General features: G+C 36.3%; 1 protein-coding gene across 19 annotated transcripts in view; it reads right to left on the bottom strand.

Annotated features, from left to right (window-relative positions):
• CDC42BPA (CDC42 binding protein kinase alpha) overlaps positions 1 to 12,907 on the bottom strand; it is a 314,383-nt gene that overhangs the window by 28,947 nt on the left and 272,529 nt on the right. For all 19 annotated transcript variants that reach the window (XR_004030077.1, XM_030812764.1, XM_030812771.1 and 16 more), the window contains 6 exons: positions 12,118 to 12,199; positions 10,086 to 10,302; positions 9,208 to 9,270; positions 7,453 to 8,046; positions 4,842 to 4,939; positions 2,036 to 2,120 (listed from right to left, as the gene is read on the bottom strand). Coding sequence is in view for 18 of the 19 variants with exons in the window: in XM_030812764.1 (XP_030668624.1) it covers positions 2,036 to 2,120; positions 4,842 to 4,939; positions 7,453 to 8,046; positions 9,208 to 9,270; positions 10,086 to 10,302; positions 12,118 to 12,199 (1,139 nt within the window). In the remaining variant the exon portion in view is untranslated. The remainder of the gene's footprint in view (positions 1 to 2,035; positions 2,121 to 4,841; positions 4,940 to 7,452; positions 8,047 to 9,207; positions 9,271 to 10,085; positions 10,303 to 12,117; positions 12,200 to 12,907) is intronic.

Below are 12,907 nucleotides of genomic sequence, written 5' to 3'. Positions count from 1 at the left end.
ATGCTGTTGGAAAAATGGCACCGAGACTTACTGGAGGCAGGGTTACCATAAACCTGCGATCCGTAAAAAATGTAGTATCTGTGAAGCACGATAAAGTGGCACACAACAAAACAGGGGTATGCCTGTATAAAACTAAGTATGGGTCTTGGAAGTGAAGTATCTAAAGCTTACATTTCTTTAACTTCACGAGGTAGCCATCTCTGAATGAGAATCACTTCTAAAACCTGAATATCCTTTCTTAAGTCATAATGGAGTCTTACCACAGACTTCTGCTATATTCACCAGCCTGTTCACCAAGAAACATCTGGTTCCAAGACAATGTACCAACGCACTGAACCAGAAATCAAGCAATTTTGTGTATTCCAGTACTTAATAACACAAAACACACCAACAAAATAAAACAAAACCAACAAAAAAAATCACAGAAAAACTTCTGACGGATTTTTTTTTTTGATAGTAGAAAAGCCAAATTTATTGGAGGAATATGGGGTAGGTGGGAGAAAACCATTAAGATAATAATTTCATGGCCAGGCGCGGTGGCTCATGCCTGTAATCCCAGCACTTTGAGAGGCCAAGGCGGGTGGGACACGAGGTCAGGAGATGGAGATCATCCTGGCCAACATGGTGAAACCCCGTCTCTACTAAAAATACAAAAAAATTAGCTGGGCATGGTGGTGCATGCCTGTAATCCCAGCTACTCAGGAGACTGAGGCAGGAGAATCACTTGAACCCAGGAGGCGGAGGTTGCAGTGAGCTGAGATGGTGCCCCTGCACTCCAGCCTTGCAACAGAGCGAGACTCCGTCTCCCCCCTCAAAAAAAAAAAAAAAAAATTAACTACCCCAAAATAATGGGTCTAAACATTTTAATGTGTTTTCTTGAAGCCAGTATTTTTACTTATATTTGTCTACTTAAATTATTTTAAATACTGGCCAGGCGTGATGGCTCAGGCCTATAATCCCAGTACTTTGGGAGGCTGAGACAGGTGGATCATTTGAGGTCAGGAGTTCAAGACCAGCCTGGCCAACATGGTGAAACTCCGTCTCTACTAAAATTACAAAAATTAGCTGGGTGTGGTGGTGCACACCTATAATCCTAGCTACTCAGGAAGCTGAGGTGGGAGGATCACTTGAACCCAGGAGAAGGAGGGTGCAGTGAGCCAAGATTGTGCCACTGCACTATAGCCTGGGCAACAGAGTGAGACTCCGTCTCAAAAAAAAAAAATTTTAAATACATAATGTACTGTAAATACATCCTCGCTAACAGACCTGCCATAACAGATCAGAAATTTACAAATACTTCTATTATATAGAAATGTGCTGCTATGACACAAAAATGACTTTATTATATAGAAGAGGGCACCATAATAATATTCGTTAAAAGTGAGACTTTAACTCTTTGGACACCCTGACAGGCAAACAACATTTAATTCTATGTGAACAGTCTCCCTGGCATTTTACGTGTGGTATGTAATGACATGTGTGTGACCTCAATATTTTGGTCACTGACCAAATATCCTCCCCTCCTGTCTGTAACACTCTGGGTCTCCATTCCCTCTCCTGATTCCAGGCACTCCCATGACTCTCCTCTCTTTCCTGCTTCTTCCTATGCTGACATCACCACTTTCAAAGTGCTAGGCCCTGTACACTGGCAGAAGATATGTTCCTGAAGACATATTCCTCAACTCTAGATGAGTATTTATAATTTTAATGTTACAAATTTTGGTTAGGTTCTACAATATTGAAAATACAGAAGACATAAACAGCTACACTTTCTTTACTTACACAGGTACTCCACAGAGAAATAACAAGGTACGTCAGAATCAAATACATGAGCTTAAACAGAACGACTTTTTGCTCAGTAATTTATTCTAATATATTAAGAATGTGATAGTGGCCAACATCATAGACTTGGAGTAAGATACACCTGTGTTGAAATCTGGACTCTGGCACTTATTATTAATGTGACCTTGGGCAGTTAGCTTAGAAATAATATTTCCAATGAAGCTATCCCCTATGAATATATATATTTTCTTACCTGCCATCTTATTTTTGAAATATATTAATCTAATGGTCTCCAACCCTAAAAGATTTAATGATCCTTCATTGTTTAAGGGTCGAACCTAAAATAAAAAACAAAATTAGTATTTCAACAAAACCTTTAAAAATTAAATTATAAAACTTTTGTCCTACTTATAAAGCACACCTTATTAAGACTTCTCATTTATCTACTTCAAAATACAGCCCTCTCAGAAAAATCAACAATAATTCTGACTGGAAAGGTATAATACTATCTAATTTGAACAAACAAACTTGCAATGAAAACATTTTAAAGGAAGGCTATCTTAAGCAAATGAACAAATAAGTAGAAATACATTTAAACCTTAGACTTTTTAAAGCCATTAATGACCAAACAGTTACACTAAGAAGATATCAACACAGCTGATTTATGAATTCTTACTATCAAAAACTAAATGCATACATATGATGGAGATGGAAGGGTAGATCACTGGGGAAAGGAGGGACTGTCAATAAACAGTGACTGAGCAACTGGTTATATGGAACCAAGCATCAATTCCAATTGGATTAAAAACATAAACATAATAAGCCAAGCTTTACAATGTTTGGAGGCTGGGTATACACATTTAAAAAAGATTTTTTAAAAAAGGTAAAATGTTTGGAGGAGAATAGAATGTATCTTATGACCTTAAGGTAGGAAAGAGTTTCTTAAACAAGAGAAAAAAGACAAACATAAAGGAAAAGAAAGATACATTTAACTACATTAAAATTAGTAACTTCTGTTAAGCCAAATACAAATGAATGAATAGGTCACAAAGAAGAAAAAGATTTACATATCCATTATTAGCCAGTATCCACAATGTATAAAGAATTCCAAAAAATAAGAAAAATATGGCCAATCCAACAGCAAAATGAGCAAAAAGCATGACCAGGCATTTCATGGAAGAGGAAATATGAATGATGAATAAACATACAAAAGACTTTCAACTACACAGTTAATTAGCGACATGCAAATTGAAACTTCAATGAAATACTACTTTGTAACCATTTACAAAACCTATGAATCCTGACAATGGAAAGTACTAGGATGTGGATAAGAATTCCTTTATGCTGTTGATGGGAGTATTGGTTGGTACAATTACTTTGGAAAATAATACGACACTATCTCATAAAGCTGACTGAACTCCTTATGTCCCATCAATTCTGCTCCCAGGTATATGACTCAAACTCCTGAAAACTATTCCAAAAAACATGCAGCAACATCACGATTGCAAAAAGCTAGTAAATAATTCAATGTCTCCCAGTCAGGGAACAGACAGTAGTGCTAAGTTCACCCGACAGAATATTTTATAGTACTGAAAGGCAATAAACTATATGGTATATGTAACAACATGAATGAATGAGACTCAGTGGATGAGTAAAGAAAGCAAGATAGAAAATGACTATATATTATAACATTTTTATAAAGCTCAAAACCAAGCAAAACTGAAAGCTATATTATTTAGGGATACTTAAATATGCAAAAATTCTGTATTTTAAGAAAAGCAAAGGAATGACAAGCACAACATGATGCAGTTTGCAGTTATATGAGTGATGTTCTGATTCTCAGGTTAGGAGGTAGGTTCATGAGTGATCAGTTTATTATTATCCTTCACAAAGGCCATGTATCTATTCTTTCACATATATTGCAAAAATTACATGATAAAAATCAAATAGGGCTGAGCGCAGTGGCTCATGCCTGTAATCCCAGCACTTTGGGAGGCCGAGGCGGGCAGATCACTTGAGGTAAGAAGTTCGAGGCCAGCCTGGCCAACATGGTGAAACCCTGTCTCTACTAAAAACACAAAAATTAGCAGGGCATGGTGGTGTACACCTGTAGTCCCAGCTACTCTGGAGGCAGAGGTGGGAGAATTGCTTGAACCCAGGAGATGGAGGCTGCAGTGAGCTGAAATCATGTCACTGCACTCCAGGTTGGATGACAGAGCGAGACCCTGTCTCAAAAACAAAAACAGCAACAAAACAAAACAAAAACAAAAAAATCCACAGAAAAGTAATAATGACCAATCCAAATTTACAAACTAGAGGATATTTTAGTTGCTTTAGATAATCTGGCAGTATTTACAAGAGCTTTTTAAACTGCTATTATGATTTTAAACGGGTGCTAATTTTGAAATATGATCTCAGCTACTTTCACGTATTCTCTAAACCCTGTCCCCCAACTAATCATACATGCTATATATATAATGACATCTATCTATATGAAACTATTGCTCTCCATTTTTGCAAACTAGCAGTTCTATAATTGTAAAAATTCTCTTTGTTATGGAAACAGGATTATACATTAAGAAAAATATTATGTTTTATTAGGAATATATGAAATCTTTATTTTTCAATTATGAGACACTTAAACAGTTTTGGTTCTAAGTTCAATTACTTTTCTAGCCTGTTAAATCTGTCCCCACAGGATTAAACACTGGGTGAATGACAGTTATAATTCATAATACTCATGTACTCTCTCAGAGCTCCTTAATCCAAAAGTGGAAGGTAACACTGACATTTTAAGTTGTAGGATATATTCTAGTTGTTCATAATAATAACAATCATCCTTTGCATAAACCAAATATAGTAAAATTAGTATGGTTTTAGCTAGGCATAAGGAAATTGACCAACTTTATTTCTGTTTCTATTTTCTCACTCTTAGTTAAGTCACAAACTGCCAATTACACATGCCAGAAAATGTTGAATAAAAAAAAAATTACTATGTAGTAATTTAGTGTTTTCACTTATACTCAGTTGGCTTAGCCTACATTTCAATATTAAATTACCTTTTTGAGAGGAAGAGTCTGAATCCATTCCATGGAGTTCACATCAAAGATATCAACTGCATTTTCACTGTACACCGAGAGGTATGGTGCATTGTAACCTGGGAGAAGGGAAGGAGGGGGCAGCTTGCGGATTACTTTTAACTATTAAACCCCAAATATTTTGAAAGGTCTACACTAAATAACTGTAGAGTGGAATCCCACCCAAATCCTATGTGGCTATCATATAGTAGCCAAATCAAAAAATTTTTGAAGCAAACAGAACATATATCGTAAATGAAGAACTGGTACACCACGGTTCAGATTATATAGCCGTTATAATATAGACGGATTCTGTAAACACCAGGGGTATACTGTTTCTTTGCCCAACATGAGTTCTATAAAGGAATTTCATTATATTTAAAGTATTTGATTCCTAAAAGTAGTTAAGTTATTGACAGTGAATCAAACTTAGAAAGCAGACAAATCTTCAGGTAAGTGTGCTAGTCCCTGTTAAGAATGTATAATAAAGCACTGTAGCACAGTTACATGAATAGGGTAGATGCTCAATATATGCTTGTTGAAAGAATGAATATCAACAAATGGAGATTCAATGGTTTACTTAAACTAAGGTTACAAAGGGAATTATTGGCAGAGTTATACAAAAAAGTCAGACATTCCAACTCTGACTCTACATTAGAATAATCGTAATTATTATCTGATTCAGTTACAAGACAGCATTTATTCTATTGATAAGCAAGAGAGTGTGAGAGTGTGAGAGTGTGTGGGTTTGTGTTTTTAGAGATAAGGTCTCATTGTGTTGCCTAGGCTGGAGTGCAGTGGCATGATCATAGCTCAAGTGATCCTCCCACCTCAGCCTCTTGGGTAGTTGGGACGACAGGCATGCAACCACTACACCTGGCTAATTAAAGAGAATTTTTTATAGAGACTGGTTCTCGCTATGTTGCCCAGGTTGGCCTCGAACTTCTGGCCTCAAGCGATCCTCCCGCCTCAGCCTCCTGAAGTGCTGGGATTACAGGTGTAAGCCACTGTGCCCACCTAAGACTATATTTTTCAGAAGAAACAAAATATTAAAAATAGTTAATTCCCAAGATCTGCAGTTGAAAAGCTGGAAAGACAAAAAGCAACAACAATAACAACAAAAAATAGTTAAGTCGTTCATCCCAGGATGGAGGGTGGGGAAAAAAAAAGTCCGGATGGGTAGAACTAGAGGTATTTTTCTTTTGTCCTGTTGACACAAACTTTCTGATTTTTCTGTAATAAGCATGGATTGCCCTTCCAAACTTTCTTGCACTGAACCTTTAAACTTGACTAGACCCATACCCATCACTCCTCCTCCTATCTTATTACAAATGAAGAGGTTTTACTCCTCCTGCCCCCAAGTAATTCTTGCACCTGTCTTCTGAATTTTGTCCTCTCTGGCCTTCTTGGCAGTCTTACTCTATTTCCCATATAGACTACTTATCCACGTAGTTCCCTAGGGTTTTTTTTCCCTTCAGCATTTTAACATGCTTAAGTATTTTTCATTAAAAACAAAACAGTTTGGATGAAATACTTCTCCTATGTGCTTCTATAGAACTCTCTACTTCTGCTATCATAGCACTTACACTCTACTGCAACTACTTGCTTTATCACGAATCTTTTCCACTGCACCCCATGCTCTGTGGGGTTAAGACTGTATCTATTTTACTCATTGCTGTAACTCATATTCAATGGCACATATTCAATAATAATTGGATTATTTTCAATAACCAAAGTATTCTATAATTAAAAGTATTCAATAAGGCTGGGTGTGGTGAGTCAAGCCTATAATCTCAGTGTTTTGGGAGACCCAAGTTGGGAGGACTGCTTGAGGACAAGAATTTGAGACCAGCCTGAACAACTAATGAGACCATCTCTACAAAAATAAAAAATAAAAACGTAAGCTGGGTGTGGTGGTGTGCACCTGCTGTCCCAGCTACTCGGGAGGCTGAAGTAGGAGGATTGCTTCAGCCCAGGAGTTGGAGGCTGCAGTGGGCTATGATGATACCACTGTACTCTAACCTGGGTGGCAGAGCAAGACTCCATCTCTCAAAAAAAAAAAAGTATTCAATAATTTATTACGTCTTAATATTTCTTGAAGGGGTAAAATAAGCAATTATAAATATCTACTCATCTAGATAAAAGTGGAAAACTGAAAAAATACCTCTTATAGATGCTACATTATACCTTTACATACCTGATTAAATAATTCACTTAGTAACTACTTCTCCAGAGTAAGTTCTGTGAGACACTGAAGCTTACAAGCACCATATTTTGGGGGACCATGAGATAACAATTCAGGATTACTTCAAAATACGATGTGGGATGTGGGGTAAAAAATCCATCTTAGTGAAATATTCCACAGAAAGATGTTTTGTTTAAATTACGCACATGCTAATGCTGGCCCTGTTTGCCCAGGCCTAACTGCATATGGTTTTTACATCAACAACATAATCAATACTGAGGAAAAGCATTAAGAATGACTTTTTAAAAAAACTGATACTAACAATGACAACATTTGGGAGACGAAGTGGAAGGGAAAAGGAAGGAAAGAGACATAAAGATAAGACAGCCATAAGAAAGAGAATCTTACAACAAGAGGAAGGATTTGCTGGCCACATCAATTCCTGTTGTCTAGATCTTCGGCCCTGGCAGTCAGTGTATATCCCAATGCTGTTAAAACACAGCAGATATTCTTTACTGGAGATCTCAACTGCGCAGATAGCATCCATTGGTTGGTGTGCAATAAATGATAGTGTATGGTCATTTGAATGGAGCATACTGAATGGACTTCCTTCTCCATTCAAGGGGTATCTTAGAAATCCTGACTGGAATCCCACACAGAGTTGTTCACTGAAGATTGCCATCCACTGGACATTATATGGGACTTGAATTTCCTTAAATTTTCTGTGACGGGTCTTGCTCTGAAATAGTTCATAACAGAGGACCTGCCTTTTCATAGCCACACACAGGCATGTGAGAGCTCCATGGCGCATCTTTCCAGAAGTTATGGTTTGACACCCTTTAGTTTCTGCCAGCTTGTAAAAATCGGTCTCTCGCCCATCCAATGCTGACATAGGAAAAAGTCGTACATGACGATTTCGTCCTGAGATCACAGCAACAAGCTGATCATTTGGAATGAGTTCAATCTGATGAATCTTCTTATTGTCACCAACTCTAATAATTTCTAAACACAGAAAGAATAATAAATCAAAATATAGTTTTATTCATTAATCATATCCCAATTATACTCAAAAGGATATAAGTCAACTTACAGATGCACACATGGAAGAACAAGACATCAGAAGTCACAGGAAAAAAAGATTATCAAACCCATCGTAAGATAATTTAACTCACCTATAGTATGTATTAAATTGAATCCTGAGATTTCTGACAGCCAAGGCAAACCCCAAAGGATTCTTGTGTAAAAGTATGCCAAATCTTCAAGGAAAACTTTTTTACTGGCACTAAATTCTAGGGAACGTCACCATAGGATTCCCATTTTTAAAAACAGAGAACTTATTTTTCAGAAGTTTTTATATGGGTAACAATGCATTGTTTTCCCATGATCTAAGTTGACATAAAGATAAAACTTAGAATATTGTATTTATGAATACCAAGTTATATTGGTTTCTCTTTATTTCACCCAGCATTTAGTTTTTCCCTAGAAGAAAAACCTCCAAACAAACACATTTTAATAGCTGTTGCCTCTTCTGGTACTAATAGAACAATGTGAAAATCAAGTTGTATATATTTTTTTTCATGTTCCATCTTTAGAAATGCAATCTGGGCTGGGCGCAGTGGCTCATGCCTGTAATCCCAGCACTCTGGGAGGCTGAGGCGGGTGGATCACCTGAAGCTGGGAGTTCGAGACCAACCTGGCCAACATGGAGAAACCTCGTCTCTACTAAAAATACAAAATTAGCCAGGCATGGTGGTGCATGCCTGCAATACCAGCTACTGGGAGGCTGAGGCAGGAGAATCTCTTGAACCCAGGAGATGGAGGCTGCAGTGAGCCGAGATCGTGCCACTGCACTCCAGCCTGGGCAGCAAGAGTGAAACTCCGTCTAAAAAAAAAAAAAAAGAAATGCAATCTGAGTTCATACAGAACTGTTAAATAATATGATACAAGAAAGACAATACATATTTGAAGTTTTAAACCTCAGGGGGATTATAGAAATTTAAAAATAATCTTTTAATTTATAAACATATCAAATTAGGTCTGGAAAATTTTAGTCACAGGATAAATAAGAGCAAATCCTGCTCTTTGTAGAATTTAGAATCTAGAGTTTAATTTTTTTTAACACGATTTAAAATTACTCCAAAAAAAAAAAAAGTTTTCTCTTACCATCTTTGGTGACATGTACAACAAATAACCCTTCTTCGTTTCCCAAAGCAATTCTTTCATGATCTATGTAAGACATGAATGTGAAAGATTTTTATTAGGAAAAAAACCATGTGATGCTAATAAACCAGATGATAAGAACATTTGGTGCAAAAAATGGAAATAAAATAAATTACACTAACAGTTTATACTATTTCCTTTCAGATTATACTGGTAAATCTCTCATGTCTTCTAAAATAGAACAATTATTACAGAATAATCTGTATCAATACTTACAAAAAGAAGTAAGTGTTTAATAAATGATGAAACAAAATGAAAAACCTAAGTTATTCTACACTTCTTGTTTTGGGAGGTAAAGGTTGTGAATGGCATTTGAACCATACTCATTAAACTTTTCAGTATTTATGGAAAGTAATAAAAGAGTTAGATGCATACACAGGAATACAGCAAAAATTTAAACCTCCAGACACAGAAACTGCCATTTGTTAAGGGGATTTCTTTTATGCGGTGTTATGTATTCCATCTTATTTAAACTTCCCAATAACCTTAGCAAGGTAATTACCATCTGTATTTTATATATTAAACTCTAAGAAACTAACTTGTTCTAAATCACACAAACAGAAAATAGACTGGTAGGCTAATGTTTAGCACTGTTGTTTTTTCAGGAAAAAAAGGCACTTTGAAAGTGTACTTATACTCTTGCTTACTGAAAAACAAAGATCTGATATAGGTCTCATTCATTCAATAAACATGTACTGAGCATTTGTGATATGATGCACAGTATGTTGGACACTGGGGATTCCTAGATGAAAGCCAATCCCTGTTCTCAAGGTACATTAGTAAGTAATTATAATAATATGATAAATGTTATAAGTTCATACCTATGATTGCGGCTGCCTGGGTTGTTTTAATGAGGGGTAGAGTGCTGTCATAAGCCTCTTTGGGAACATAGACTGAGCGGTCTCTGAATTTGTTTTTCTTCAAAATCTTGTGCAATTCACTCAGCACTCCCACCCACTTACTCTTCTCATTCTCACTGTCTGCTAGCATCAGGATTGAACATTTGTTATTAGATGCTGAGAGCTGGGAAGCTGTGACCTAGAACAATTTAATCAATATTCATGATATTAGAAAAGACACCCTTTATGTTAGTTTCATGATTATGTTAGTTTGCTTAGCACTCACCAATAAAATGAGCATTCATTAAATGATACCGTTACTGGAGTTTAGCTATTCCTAATCAGAATAACTACCTTTAGCACTAGAATACATGACAAAGCAAAGGTGGCAGATATCATTTGAAATGTTAGTATCATTTTCATTTTCCTTCTATAAAAGTGCCAGAACACTATCACTAAAGAGGCATTAAATATATAACAACAACAACAACTGACATTTATTGAGTAAATACTGAGCACCAGGTAGATCTAAGCACTTTACAAGTATTAACTCATTTAACTCTGTTAACATCGTCATGATTTAGGATGTACTGTCATTATATCCTTATTTTATATATGAAAAAAATGGTGATGCAAAGAAATTAAATCATTTCTCCAAGGACACACAACTAGAAGTCTGGGATCTTGTGCCCATGCTCTTAAGCGCCACACCATACTGACTTTGCGACTTGTTTTAAGAAGTCAGAAGTGCTCAGAAATATATTATCTGTTACTTCACAACAATAACTCGCATTATCATTAAGATTTGATCATTTAAATTAACATTTAAATGAAGGTTTATCATTATACAAACAACACTATCAGAGCAGTTTTAAATTTTACCTATATGAATTCCTTATTATAAGTAAAGAATTCCTTATTAGGTAGCAGTGACAATAAAATCACACTATGAAAATCAGTTATAGATAAGTGGGCCTCTGTAGGCTCCCTTGGTGGCTGGGAGGAAAATAAATAGTTGTCAGTCTGGGAACTAAGAGACTAAGTATAATCTTTGCCTGACCTTCCTTAGATACAAGATTCATAGACAAATATAGAGAGATAGGCATAACAATTGGGCGGTAGTTTTTTTTTTTTTTTTTAAACCTCTATTGTCTTAATTTACCAACTCAAGATTGCATCGTGGCAAGAGCCTCCAAAGACGGCTACCAACAAGTCCTCCTAAGGAATTCCATTCTTCTCATCAAGAGGTGGAGTCTATTTCCCCTCCCCTTAAATCTGGGCTGACCTCATGACTTGCTTTGACCAACAGAATGCAGAAGGGTTATTGTAACTGTTTTGGGCCTAGTCCTCAAAGGGCCTGGCAGCTTATTTTGCTCTCTTAGAAGCCAGCCACTGGGAGCTCAGCCAGCCTACCTGACGACCAGAGACCACATGGAGGGAGTTCACAAAGAGGAGAACTGAGATCACCCAGCTAACAGCCAGCACCCAGATGTAAGAGCAAGGTCATTAGACGTCCTGGCCCCAAATGAGCTGAATGCAGTCATATGAGTGACACTAGCTGACACCACAAGAACTTTACAGCTGGTCCACAGAATAGTGAAAAATAGTAAATCATTGTTGGTTTAAGCTAGTAAGTTTTGGAATGGCTGTTACAAAGCAGTAACAAACACATTAATTTTTCAAGACAGACATTTTTATTTTTTTAAAAACTTGAGAAACCTCACACTTATCTAATTTTCCATGTGGTAGTATTTATTTAAAAATTGAATTGGAACTAAAAAATATTATCTAACAGGAAGCATATTTTATAAGCCATATATTGATGCTTTCTCCAGGTCTTTCACTAATTAAATACTTAGCACCAACTTTCTATACCTTCAAGTACTGGATGACATGAAATATATAAAAGAATATTTGGTTTTACTTATAGTGAATTTATGATTTATACAGGGAGGCAAAATATACTCATTAAAAATGCATAATTCAGTGATCAAATTATAGCATACACACTTACCCTAAATATACAGGGTATATCTTTCCGACTTGCATGAATAACATCAGAAGCTAAGACTGAACTCACAGAAAATTCTTCATCCCTGAACAAAAGGCAAAGCATTAAAAGTTAGTATATGTGGCTATGTGTGGGTGGTTTGGGGTGTGTATCCAAATAACACATACCCAAAGCTTAACTGCACCAAACACCCAAATTTAATTTTTTTAAAAATTTAATTTTCCCCCATTGTAATTAATAGTGCTCCAAATAATTTATCAAGAATAACTTCCTAGTGGCATATTATACAAGAGCTAGAAATCATTGCTGGCTTACCCACAGTCACAAGGCCAGTTAAGTATACATGTAGAACTGGGATTTGAACCCTGGTAGGTCTCTGGAGCCTCCAGTGGACCTTCTTGCCTCCCATAATAAATCTTAAGTACCCTTAACCCAGCTCATGTTATATTTTATTGTTCCTTCAACATCTAAAACATATTTCCTCCACAATAATTTCTCGTGATTCCCTTAATTTTGTTGTTGGTACCATGACTCCCTTAGTCTTACAGGCTTGACACTTTAGTCCTATTTTTGATTCTTCTCCCTATCTATATTCAGTCCCTTAGTAAGTTCTATCAGATTTTTCTTGCCAATATTTCTTGAATCTATCCCATCATGTTCCATATTTTGTAGGGGAAGATAATGTATTTGAGATGCTAATGTGAAGTGTCAATATGAGTCATAGCTAGAAATTCCGGTTTTGAGCAATGGATGGATATATCTGAACTGGAGATACAAGCCTGGGAGTCATCAA

This window comes from Nomascus leucogenys, chromosome 5, assembly GCF_006542625.1.
Source record: "Nomascus leucogenys isolate Asia chromosome 5, Asia_NLE_v1, whole genome shotgun sequence".
Taxonomy (NCBI): domain Eukaryota; kingdom Metazoa; phylum Chordata; class Mammalia; order Primates; family Hylobatidae; genus Nomascus; species Nomascus leucogenys.
The sequence above is the reverse complement of the archived record's forward strand: the minus strand, read 5'-3'. Positions and strand labels throughout refer to the sequence as shown.